We start from the raw sequence: 13,527 nt of genomic DNA, 5'->3' as shown, positions 1-13,527 counted from the left end.
GACCATACATCGACTTCCTCGGTGTCTAAAATGTATGTGCCAATCAACTGCGAGAAAAACCTACATTTCGTTCATCAGTAACTTTGGTGTTCGATTGTTTGATACATGTCTCCAATCAGAAGCCTGGTTGACATCAGACTGAAACATGTTAAAGAGAACAATTATGGCCAGTGTCAGCCAGCACTTAGGGAAAGGGTTCTTTAATATCTGCTGGTAGGAGGAGTTAGTACATCTTTTCTGAGATTGACATGGGAATAACTAACAAAATCTTTAAAAGTGAATGCTTACTGACTCACCAATTCAACTTCTAAGAATTTATTCCAAAGAAATAATCTGACAACTGCATAAATTGTATATACAAAGATGTTCACTTAGGAACTGTTTATAATACAAACAATTGTAAAAGAACTCAATGTTCACAACATAAAATTGGTTAAAACAATTATGGTATATATAGCTTTAGAATGGAATTCTAAGCAGTTATTAGAAGGAAAATTTAGATGTATTTAAATATTGGCATGAAAAGATAGCTGTGACATAAATTTCAAAAAACCAGACGCATAGTATGATCTCATTTGTGTTTGTGTATATTTATATATAATGTATACATATGTATGAATATATATTATATATATATAATTATATAAAAATATATATATAATATTTCTAGAAAGCCATACACTGGAAGGTTAACAGTGGTAATTTATAATGCTTGAGATTGAGCAATTCTTATTTTTTCCTTATGCTATTCTGTATTTTATTAAAAATGATCCATATGTATTATTTTTTTACTCAGAAAAAGTAAGTTATTAAAAAATTTTATGCTCAAGTGATAGCACTTTTATTTGAAAATAGTCCAAGATATGTACTAAGATTCATATATTCATAATCATACATAATCTCTAAACTTTCTTTGTATCTTGTATCAATATTGGAATAGGCAAACCGATATGCCTTTAGAAGACAGGTGGGCAAAGTAAGTGAAATAGGGTATAAGGCGATAGGAAGGGGAAGTGACCATGATTAACTACAGAGCACATAACCAGTCCAAAGGCTTTCAAATTCAAAAAACTTTCCAAGCACTCAAAATACATCGACAGGCTGAATTTGAATGGCAAGCTGCTAATAAGGACCTTTACAGTGTAAATCTACACACACGCAGAATATTACTATAACTCTCCCACACAATGACAACTGAACATCACTCCCTCTCCATCTTCTAAAGGTGGCTTAAGTAGTATCTATAAAGGAGATTATATTTTTATATTTGTTAAAATTATCTTCCTAAAATTTAATATAAGAAAAAGGTTTGTCTCTCTTGATAAACTTTCATTTCATAACAGAAGGAAAGCAACATATTTAATTGGCTTTCCCTTTTTTATTTCCCTATTTTGTTCTAGAAAGCTCAGATATGTCCCTTAGTCTAAGTTTTCTGTAAAACTGTCTTTTCCCCTCTATCACTTAGTTCTTACTCACTTGCTTTGATCTTTAGAGTATATGTATTAATCTTACATTTGAGTGTATGTATATACACGACTTTAAATATTTTTGAAATTCAGATTGGATAGAGGGAAGTAGAAATGAGTTAATGTACTGAAAAAATAACATCAGCATGCAATAAAATAATTGTAATGACTTGCAAACACACTTTATATACTTTGGTAGTATCTCTATTTATTTGCCAAATTTTAAACTTTGAAATATAGACTGCAAATGTAATATGGGGAATTTAACAGCTGACATGGAAAAGAACCAGGAAAACAACAGGTGAAAAGAAAAGGCAAAAGGGGTAGGAAGTAGAATTTTCTTTAAAGGTGGAATATTGTATTACAGAATATGAATGTGCAGCAACCACTGTGCCAAAAACAAGATAAAACAAATAGCATCTTTCTTAGGAAGCTTATACCCTTACAGATATCTGGATAAGCCTGTCTGCAGAGTCCATCTTCCATCCCCTCTGGGTCCTGTGCCTGCCTTTCCACTCCCCCAGGCTTGTCTACCTGCTTCTAGCTGCTGCTTTACAGCCCACCCATCAATAACCTCTTTCTCAAAAACTAAAAATGAGAATATAAATATTCCTCAAACTTGAAGTTTTGGAACTAAGATGTTTATTAAAAATTGATGGTAGGTAATTATCAAAATGAAATGTAAGATGAGTAATATTAAAATTAATTATTAAATATTTTAAATGGTATTTTATTTTCACATTTATAAGCTGCTTCCTTTTTTTATTCTTAGTTATCTATTTTATACATATTAGTGTATATATGTCAATCCCAATTTCCCAATTCATCCCACCACCACCAACCCCCTTCCCTGCTTTCCCTCCTTGGTGTCCATACGTTTGTTCTCTACATCTATGTCTCTATTTCTTAAGCTGCTCCTTTTTTAGGAATAAAAGTTCTAAGGATCAATGAAATGCTGGAAAATTCTTTAAAGAAAGCCCTCATATAAATTCAATTCATACGCTGAGTCAAAAGTGCAACTTTGATGGTAAAAAGCTAAGCAATATTCTGCTCAACCAGATATACATATAACAAAAAACATTAACTAACCAGTCTCTTGTTTTTATTGTCTACTGAAATAAATTTCAATTTAAAGAAATAAGACCCAAATATAAATGAATAAGCTGGCTATTATAAGAAATACATTCCTTGTTTAACTATGTATCTTGAACTCTCATTGAAATGGAATAAAACAAAACATTTTAGAAATTAACTTAGTAATCAAAAGCTGGATGAGAAAGTAATATTATATCAATACCTAAATAGCATTTAGTATGAAGTTAAGATTTTCTAAAACACTCCAAGGTGTAAAGTCAAAAAAATTTTGAGAAAAATTAATTATTTAGTCAAAGATAATGAGAAAGAACTTTCATGTACCTTTTAATGTAAGGCAAGTCTGAGGAACAAATAAAACTTACAAAAATGTGTTTTTTACCCCCAAACAAGAAAAGCACAATAGATTGTGAGTGACAGAGGATATTTCTGAATTGATTAAAAAAAAATGAATACAGAGAGTGAAGTACTCTGACGATGTATGGAATCCACAGCATCAACATTCAATAAACATTAGAAGTCACAATGCATGTGCAGATCGACAATCTAAAAATAATTACCAACAAAGGAAAATAGCACTGTCATCATTACCCCAGGATACCAAACAAAGTGACACACAACGAAGCATTCACTCTCCTAAAACAGGGAAGTGTGGTAGAATTACTGAGTACTGTTAAAACATTGGAGGGTTTCTACAAAAAGTCTGCAAGATAGATATAATTACTACAGGATTATAAACCTACCCGCTAAGGTGACGAATTAATGTCCAGAATAAATACCTAGAAACTCAGAATCAACAAATTAGTAGCAAATTACAGAGAAAACAATCACATGATGTCTGCAGTCCCATTTAAATAAAACTCTACCGTGAAAGAGCCAGCAGTGGAGCTGGCAGTGATTCTGAAGCAGCAGCAGCAATCCATAAAGGCTTCTTAATTTTCTTGTCATTTAAGAATTAAGCCACTTCCAGTTCACACTGATCCTACCAGGTGCACTAAATTGATGTCATTATGAGCCATCAGGAAATACCCACCGAGACCTATACCAACACTGAGAAGTTCTGTTAAACAGCTGGGTGTTTTAATTGATTTGTATTATTTAAAATAGGAACAGTTAAAAGTCAGTTATCGGATGTTGTGTAAAAGAGATGCCTAGAGACACTAGGGAGACTGAGCTCAGAAAAAAGCCAATCACTGGAACTTCACTTGAGCACTTAAGATTATTACTAGAGGAAGCACAATTAAATCATGAGTTTATCAGCCATCATTATAAATCACCAGGCAACATATCAAGCTTCATTATTTAAGAATTCTTAACCAGTGACTTCCTGCATCACTGAGAGTCAAAAGCAATCTATCTACCAAAGGGTACCTAAGGAGTTTTAGATTTTTGTTGTGTGTGTGTGTGTGTTTGTGTGTGTGTGTGTGTTTTGGTTTTTTACCCTGAGAGATTTATCATGGAAATATGAAAACTCACTGAAATTAATTATCATACCTTTGCATGTTTTAGACATGCTAAAATCTTCAAAATGAAATTAGTGGTATTTGGGGCATGCAGAATGTGTATTCAAGGCTCCTCCTAGTCCAGTTCTCTCACAGTACTTGTGTGGGATCACATGGAAAAATAATCACTGAAATTAATTATCATACCTTTGCATGTTTTAGACATGCTAAAATCTTCAAAATGAAATTAGTGGTATTTGGGGCATGCAGAATGTGTATTCAAGGCTCCTCCTAGTCCAGTTCTCTCACAGTACTTGTGTGGGATCACATGGAAAAATAATCATTGAGTTTCTTTCCACTTCTATCCACCCAAACCCATTCATTTACCTGTACTTGGACAGCCTTCCCCAGACATGTAAAATCAGAAAACAAAGTACCTCAAAAGTCTTAGTTTTCCAAATCTAAAGCACACAGTTCAGGTGTTAGAAAGAATATATTTGAAAGGAGATGACACAGGTTGAGTTTTGTATACAACCCTCTCTCTTACTCTTCCCACCAACTCTATGTAGATGCTGCCATTAATTTTAATGGAAAAATAAAACACGGAGAGTTTTTGTAATTTACCCAAGGTCATACAGCTAGTAAGTGGTAGTGCCCAAAGTTAAATCCACTCTGTCTGGTGCAGCACCTAGATAAGGACTCTGGAAGGGGGCAAGCCTCCTTGGAGAATGCCCAAGTCTGGGCATCAACTTGTCATATCAAAAAGCAAGAAGCCATCAAAGCTACTTGGGTTGTATCAAAATAACTCAGGAGTCAACTTAGAGACTTACATTGGCCATGGAAATTCCCTGGCAGTCCAGTGGTTAGGACTCAGCACTTTCACTGCTGTGGACCTGGGTTCGATCCCTGGTCGGGGAACTAAGATTCTGCGAGCCACACAGCGTAGCCCAAAAAAAAAAAAAAAAAAAAAAAAAAAGAGAGAGATTTACACTGGCCAAAGATGAGACAAACCAAGCATCAATAAAGGTAATCACTACAATGAATTGAAATACATAAAACATTTATATCCATGACTTCATAAAAAAAACTTTCTTGGTCACCTTTGGAGGATGCTAGAGAACCAACTCATTATCTTGAAAGCTAGAACATAAAGAGAAAGAATCAAGCATTTATCCTGCCTTTTCTATACAAAGCACACCTCAAGTAACTAAGCTGGTGAGGGAAACTCTGTCATTATAGAAGTAGTCCAGCTAATAAATAATGAATGATAGAATTAGAACATTACCATTTTGCAACCCCTCTAATGAATTAATGGGTCTAGGCAATAATCATCAATGGCTGCTAACATCACAAAAAAGAGCAAAAACCAAACATTATGTGCCTCCTTATAAAAGTACCCAGAATCACCGATGAAGTATTCTTGCCCTAAAATACTAAACCTGAATCTGATCAAGCTTCCAGATCTAACTAGGAGTGTATATAAAAAATAGCGAAGAACATAGTAAACACACCACAGAGACACAATCAAAAAAAAAAAAAAAATCCAGACTGCAAATACTACAGGACAAACAACCTTTTTTCTTTAACAAAACCTACAAGAAAAAAAAAAGGAAGGAATGAGAATTTTAGTTTCAAAAGTCTTGAGATGTTAACCATTTTAATGTATAAACCTTATTTGGATCCTGATTCAAAGAAACTATTTTAAAAAAGAAGAGGAAGGAAGGGAGGGAGGAAGGGAGAGAGGAAAGAAGAAAGAAGGAAGGAAGGAAGGAGGGAGGGAGGGAGACGGGGGAGGGGAGGGGAGGGAGGGTGAGGAGGGGAGGGAGGGAGGGAGGGAGGAAGGAAGGGAGGGAAGAGGAAGCAATTGGGGAAATTCAAACATTTGCTTATTTAATGATATTAAGAAATTATTAACAACTTTAGTTGTGATAACAGAATTGTGGTTATGTTTTTTAAGAATCCTTACCTTTTTTAAATAAACTTTTTTGAGATAAATGTGGATTCACATACAGCTGTAACAAATGATACAAAGAGATCACTCATACCCTTCACTCAGTTCCCCCAATGGTAACATCTTGCAAAACTATAGTATATTATCACAACCAAGACACTGACATTGATACAGTCAGATACAGAACATTTCCACTGCCACAAGGTTCCCTTGTTGACTTTTATAACCACACCCACTTTCCTCCTACTCATAACCTCTGAAAACTGCAATCTCTTCTCCAATCTATAATCTTCTCATTTCAAAAATGTTAGCTAAATGGAATCATATACTAGGCAAACGTTGGGGATTGACTTTTTGCACTCAATAATTCTCTGGAGATTCATCCAGGTTGTTACGTGTATCAATAGTTGGTTCCTTTGTATTGCTGAGTAGTATCCTGCTAAGGATAGACCACCGTTTGTTTAACCATGCACCTCCTAAAGGACTTCAGAGTTGTTTCCATTTGGGCTATTACGAATAAGGCTGCTATAAACATCTCTGTAGAGCCCTTATCTTTTAATCACTTTTATTTTTTTATTGGAGTATAATTGCTTTACAATATTGTGTTAGTTTCTGCTGTACAGCGAAGTGAATCAGCTATATGTATACATATATCCCCTTCCTCTTGGACCTCCCTCCCAACCACCCCGCCCCTAGTGCCACCCACACTAGGTCATCACAGAGCACGGAGCTGAGCTCCCTGTGCTATACAGCAGGTTCCCACTAGCTATCTATTTTACACATGGAAGTATATATATGTCAAACGTAATCTCCCAATTTGTCCCACCCTCCCCTTCCCCCTCTGTGTCCATATGTCCATTCTCTACGTCTGTGTCTCTATTCCTGCCCTGGAAATAGGTTCATCTGTACCATTTTTCTATATTCCACATATATGCGTTATTATACGATATTATACGTTTTTCTCTTTCTGACTTACTTCACTCTGTATGACAGACTCTAGGTCCATCCACATCTCTACAAATGACCCAATTTCAGTCCTTTTTATGGCTGAGTAATATTCCATTGTATATATGTACCACATCTTCTTTATCCATTCACCTGTCATTGGACATTTAGGTTGCTTCCATGTCCTGGCTACTGTAAATAGCGCTGTAATGAACACTGGGGTACATGTGTAATTTTGAATTCTGGTTTTCTCAGGGTATATGCCCAGTAGTGGCATTGCTGGGTCATATGGTAGTTCTGTTTTTAGTTTTTTAAGGATCCTCCATACTGTTCTCCATAGTGGCTGTATCAATTCACATTCCCACCAACAGTGCAAGAGGGTTCCCTTTTCTCCACACCCTCTCCAGCATTTATTGTTTGTAGATTTTTTGATGATGGCCATTATGACCAATGTGAGGTGATACCTCATTGTAGTTTTGATTTGCAGTTCTCTAATAATTAGTGATGTTGAGCATCTTTTCATGTTGGCCATCTGTAAGTCTTCTTTGGAGAAATGTCTATTTAGGTCTTCCACCCATTTTTTTGATTGCGTTGTTTGTTTTTTTGATATTGAGCCCTTATCTTTTAAAGATACATACTTAAATACTCATGGATGAGAATGGTTGAGATAATATGATGTCTAGGATTTGCTACCAAAAAATTCCAGATTGGGTGAGATACCAAAATAATAAGATTGGTCATTAGTTTGCAAGTGTACTATACTATTACCTCTATTTTTGTATTATGTCTGTATTTTTCCATATAAAGTTAAAAAAAGGAGACGGTAAGAAAAAATTACTTATCTGATACACTTATCTGAAGATATGTGTACTTACACATATCTTTGAGTAAAATTGAAAGTATGATTTCTTATCATCTAATTTTAGCTCATGCCAAGATTACAGGAGTTCTTTACCTGAAACATAGAGCCCACACCTTCCAGTGATTATTATTGTAACGTTCACTGTACCAAATTTAGGCAGATCCAATCTAGGCATCTGTTCACTTTCTTCTTCTGGAAGTCCTTTATTAGGCTGCAGGGTTGAGATAATAGGTAGTCCGTAATGTTGGACAAAAGCAGGTAAGTAATCACCATAATCAAACGTATGAGATTCATGAGTGGCTTGTCTTCAAAAGAGAGAGTTCATATCTGACATGAATAGGTCCTTATCATCAAGACAAATGCTGAGAGAACAGAAGTGTGATTACTAAAGATGAAGAGCAATAAACTACATGAGCACAGTCAAGCCTGAAAATGAAGTGAAATGCATGTTATATTATGCAAAGGCTACTTTTGTTTTTAAGCCACTCTGGAGGACAGGATATTATTATCATGTTCAGTCTGCAACCTAATGGTTCTTTAGTATAATCCTGCAAAATGGTGTCTACTATTTGGTGCCACCAATATTCTATCAGCTCATTCTTCCCCAGTGCTGTATCACACCCTCCCCTTCACAGCACTGAGGACACCCTATTTTTTCTCCACATGGAGCCTTACAAAATTGAGGACACACTCTCTCAAAGATCTCAAGCAAAGAACAGCACATAAATAGCAACCCATTAACTAAACTGGGATTAAAAGCTAAGACCTCCAAAGTAAATATTCATAATGACTTTCAAATACCAAGTTAGTACAATGACAACAAATGAGTTTCCCTTGCTAGGTCCTCAATGCCTGGACATACACTGTGATGAGCAATTCTAAAGCTTAAACAAAGTGTGTTATCACAAGTGGGGATACCTGTCCACAAGATCAATCCCAATAAGACAAATCCCAAAGGAACATCTAAATGTTATAGTTATGTTGTAGTTTGGTTATATCAAATATCCCTCCCAATAAGTGGGCATCATACTTGGTATTGAGATAGTAATGCTTATTGTGATAGGATTTGATCATTACTACCATACTTTGACAAGTAGGAAAAAGATGGTCTGCTAACAGGCTGTCTGTATGATGCTTAAATGCCTGGAAACTAAAAGATACTAGTCAATTTCATTAAAAACTATCAACATACAGATTGGTTCATGTAGTTTGTTTAGCAACTTAGGAATTCCATCAATGGAATGAAATCTATTGGCAACATCATATTAGGTAACTAAGAAAATACGGTTGACTTCAAAATCTTATTCATATGTCACATGCCAGAACGGAGACATGTGGAATTAAAACCCAAATGACACAGACCACCTGGAATTGTGCTATAGGTTTGCACTGAGGAGATTAATAATAGGGATGCTAGTGACAGAAAAAAGAAAAAGATAAGACTCGGGCTCAGGTGCACAATGTAAAACTTGATTGAGAAGGAGCAGAGAAAAAAGGCCCTGAAGTTAAATACATATATATTTTCGGATGCTCCCTTCCTCTATCCTTTGCCGTCTTCCTTGACTCTCACAACTAAACATTTTCTGGGTCCTGTGGATTCTGACTCTACATTTTTGGACAGTTTGTGGTCACTTACAAGACACTGGAAGTTGAAACGCTTAGCACTTACCTTGACATACTTAAAGGTTAATCTAAAACACTTTGCATAAAATAAAATGCTCTTGCCAAAAATCTTTATGATGGATTTGCTTATATATCTCATTATATTATCCTTCTTCAGAGCAACAACTGACTCCTGGTCTACAGAAATGGCATTTCAGAGGGGGCCGTTTTTGTAAGCTGAAGTGGTTTCCGAGAAAGGAACATATGAAAGAAAAAGGGGGATATATAATGATAGAACAAAGGCAACAGGGAAAGCATGAAACCTGGAAAGAATTCCAAGAACAAACTGCACAAAATGGGTTTGGGGAAGTGAACAGCCATGCTTGGCAGGAGCTGAAACTGTGTAGCATGGAGGCATAGGAGAAAAGCTTGAAAGGGCTGGTGGGACCCAGGGAACGGCAGCCACTGGAACCCCAGCAAGGCATTTAGACCACATACCATAGCCCCTTGGACAGCTATTGCAGGTTTGCACATGGGTAAGATAAGAGCAGCATGGTTAGGAAAAATTGACTAGAGGGAAGGAGCAGGGAGGAAAGGAGCAGAAGACCAAAGTAGGAGGTTTTACTAATTGTTCCAGATGAGGCAACAGGGCTTGAACTAGGAAGGTGACAGTAGGAAGAGAAAGAAAAGGATTAATTTGAGGGGCAGTGTGATTCATATACTTAAAAACTAGTTTCGTCCTCAATTAAAACCTAGAAAATGGTCATTTGCAGTCATTGCCAAAGAACTACTTATGAGATGCTAAGGATTCTGAAGTTGATTGGGAGGTAAACTGTCATTATTGTGATCAAACACGTTAAGAGGGCATAAAAATTCTAATGGCTGATAAAGTCATTTTTAAAGGAAGCTTTGATTAAGCTTAACAGAGGCTGGGAAAAAATAAGATTTTTGATAGAAGTAAAAGTTATTTTTAAAGAGAACATGACTGGTTGAAAGGTGATGAGTATTTTTAAATTTCTAAAATAATTACTGATTTTAGCAGGGCAGTAATAATGACTTATATGATTGACAAATCTATTTTTCTCTACTTTTGCAAATCTATTTTTTATATCTACTTTTGTAGATCTATTTTCTCAACTTTTTCAGATCACTACTGCAAACTTATTATTAATCAAAAGTTAATTTTTTTTTGCAAATGCACCTATTAGTAGAACTCTGAAGCATTATAGGTGACACAAGCTAAATCATCTATCTCTTGGTGTATATGCCAACTTTGTTTCTATTATCATTTACTTAATACATTTTTATTGAACACCTACTGTATGATAAATACTGTGCTGGTGCTGGGTATACAGTGAAGAGGGAAAAAAAACAGGGTCTGCCCACATGGGAGCACACAGTATAATGGCAAAGACAGACATTAAATTTTTTTCAAAAAATCCAAATAGATAATTTAAACCTGTAAGATGCACTATGAAGGAAAATTACAGGGTGCTATGAGGGCTTATAACAGATAGGCTAAACCAAGCCTGGATCTGGGAAGATGTATTAAAGGAGACTGTCTTTGAACTGAAATCTGTAAGGAAGTAGAGGAGTGAAACAGGAAAAAAAAGTAGGAGAGAGAACTAGAAGAAAAGACGAGCAGAGGGAAAGAAACACATATAATACAATGAAAATACTCTCTAACCTGTTGGGTAATAGTGTCCCACGGTCCATGCAGCAGCCGAGTCTTATAGCACTCATGAACTCCTTCCCATATGTCCTTCAGAGCTAAAGGGCTTCCATCTGTGAAAGCGCATGGTAAAGACTGCCAGTTAGTAATCCATTTGACACAATGATGCTTGATGTCTATCTAAAACTACTGAAAGAATATTATGATTTTAAAAAAATCTTTACTAGTACACACACTATTTATATATCAAAAGAGTGCTGTATGAATTACTATTTTCTTCCTGAGGGAAATGTAAACATTCAAACTTGTCCCCTTTGTAACCATCTAGCAGTTAAATTATCTGCTCATTTATTGCCTCAAGGAATTTTTACAAAATAAATAAGATATAAATGTGTTTTAGAGAGAACTGATAAACAGAAGCATCGGCAAAGGACCAGGTAGACTCACATATTCACAAGGGTGTACTATAGATACCTCTGAAGTCTTAATACTTCCTCTAATCCTTAAATCAGAGACCATACATATGCTTCTTTCACCCTTTTGTTGGCTGAATATCTGTAATGTTCAAATCACTCTGTTGGGTATCATGGGGAATAGAGAGGAGGAAAGCACACAGTTTCTCCTAGTAAGGAGTATTTCCCTACTAGGGAAATTATGACAAGTATATCAGTAAATATTGATACTAAAATCCTAGGTAGAATGGTCACTGCCAGAGGAAAGCTGCAGTTCTCGAGAGTCCAGAGGAGGGAGACATTAACACCCACTGTTTGTGGCAGGTGGAGAAGAGATCTTAGGGGTGGAGGGACTTGAGAAGGGCTTGGCATGAAGAGATCAGTAAGAGCTTTAGTGAACAATAAACCTCCTTTTCTTTGTTTAAGCAACTTCAATTATTCGCCTATATTCGTAATCACCCAAATAATGCATTTTACGAAGAATACTATGACACAAGGTAAGTAAAGTGGAGAAATAGACATCTAGGTTCAGAAAAGAAAGCAGAAAGAGGGAATTACCTCAGGACTTTAAAACCACACACTGCTGAAAAGAAGGTGGTCTTAACATTAGAATTTAGTGCTACTTGGCCCATTTAGAGCTAACCAAGTCCTCAAGACCTGTGGGTGTGCTCTTTTCTTTAGGCAAGTAGACAATATCATTTAAAGAAGACTCATCAGCATATTAGATCCAAAGAAGTATTTGGTCATCAGGTACAACAAAACTTGGGGAAATAAACTACTCAAAAGCCCCCCAAACCAAAAGGTATTGCATTCAGACTTACGGAGTACAAGTAAAGATGTGGGGTGTAGGAGAAGAGCGCGAAATTTGAAGTCCGGGCTGAGTTTGAATCCTAGTATTGGCACTTACTCTGTATGTGACTGCAAGTTATTTTGCTTCTTTTTTTTTTAATTGAAATATAGTTGATTTACTATTTTGCTTTTAACTTTACCTGAAAAAATGAGGATAATAATCCTTTTCAAATCGTGTTCCTGGGACTCCCCTGGTGGTCCAGGGGTTAAGAATTCGCCTTCCAATGCAGGGGACGCGGGTTCAATCCCTGGTCGGGGAACTAAGATCCCACATGCCGCGGGGCAACTATGCCCGCGTGCCGCAACTAAGAGAGACCCGACGCAGCCAAAAAAAAAAAAAAATCCTGCTCTTGTGAACAGTTTACATCAGTGAACACACCAGGACTGTGTCACGCACATAACAAGAGTTCAATATATATTAGGTATCTCCTCCTAGCCCCCATTGCACCATTCCAGTAATTCTCATACCTTAAAGCTAAAAGGTTCATTTATAGACCATTATTTCTTAGAATTTTCTCATGTTGCTACACCTTGCACATTGTGTTTGATACAGTAATATACTAATACCATAAGCAGGGCATTTCTCATGTTTGACCTGAAAAGTTGAACTTTTCTCAACCTTTATTTTCAATAAATAGCAATAGAATATTTTGATACATTTTCAATAAGTATCTTCATCTTGGCATTTATCTGGTGGCAGGAAACCATTATCGTGTGATAAATTGTTTTATTCCATTGACATTTCCATGTCTGTAAAATGAACAAGATTTATTCATCCAATTAACATTTGAATGTCATGTTTAGCTACAAGTTTAAAACAAGCTGCCTTCAATATCTGTGTTATATTATTTTCTGAACACATTTACAGAATAGGGCCAAACTTTAATTTCAAGCGCTACACATCTTCAAAATATGCACATACGTGTGTGTGTGTGTGTGTGTGTGTGTATTGATGTTGGAAGAGGGGAATAGCATCTTAGGTACGTCAGTGTCAGATAGCAAACCAAATAATCAAATTATTAAAAGGTGACATGCTTTTAAAATAATTTTCAGATGTCAAAGTTAAAAGAAATCAAGTTGTAGGATAATAAAATATTATAGCTGGTATAATTACTAATTTTATAGATAAGGCAACCAAGGTCTTGGGAAATATACATCTGCCAAAATTATGGAGCCAGTTCATGACTGAACTGG

The 13,527-nt window shown here is 35.9% G+C and overlaps 1 protein-coding gene across 16 annotated transcripts in view; it reads right to left on the bottom strand.

Annotated features, from left to right (window-relative positions):
• Positions 1–13,527, bottom strand: part of ATG10 (autophagy related 10) — a 247,603-nt gene that overhangs the window by 84,490 nt on the left and 149,586 nt on the right. For 13 of the 16 annotated variants that reach the window (XR_011073088.1, XR_011073086.1, XR_011073085.1 and 10 more), the window contains exon 5: positions 11,048–11,145. Coding sequence is in view for 7 of the 16 variants with exons in the window: in XM_068535601.1 (XP_068391702.1) it covers positions 11,048–11,145 (98 nt within the window). In the remaining 9 variants the exon portion in view is untranslated. Of the gene's footprint in view, positions 1–4,886; positions 4,927–5,966; positions 6,013–7,851; positions 7,970–11,047; positions 11,146–13,527 lie in introns of those variants that run through there. The other 3 variants (XM_068535603.1, XM_068535604.1, XM_068535606.1) reach the window with 2 other exon arrangements.

The sequence above is a fragment of the Eschrichtius robustus genome, chromosome 2 (genome assembly GCF_028021215.1).
Source record: "Eschrichtius robustus isolate mEscRob2 chromosome 2, mEscRob2.pri, whole genome shotgun sequence".
Lineage (NCBI taxonomy): Eukaryota > Metazoa > Chordata > Mammalia > Artiodactyla > Eschrichtiidae > Eschrichtius > Eschrichtius robustus.
This window is presented reverse-complemented; position numbering and strand designations above follow the sequence as displayed.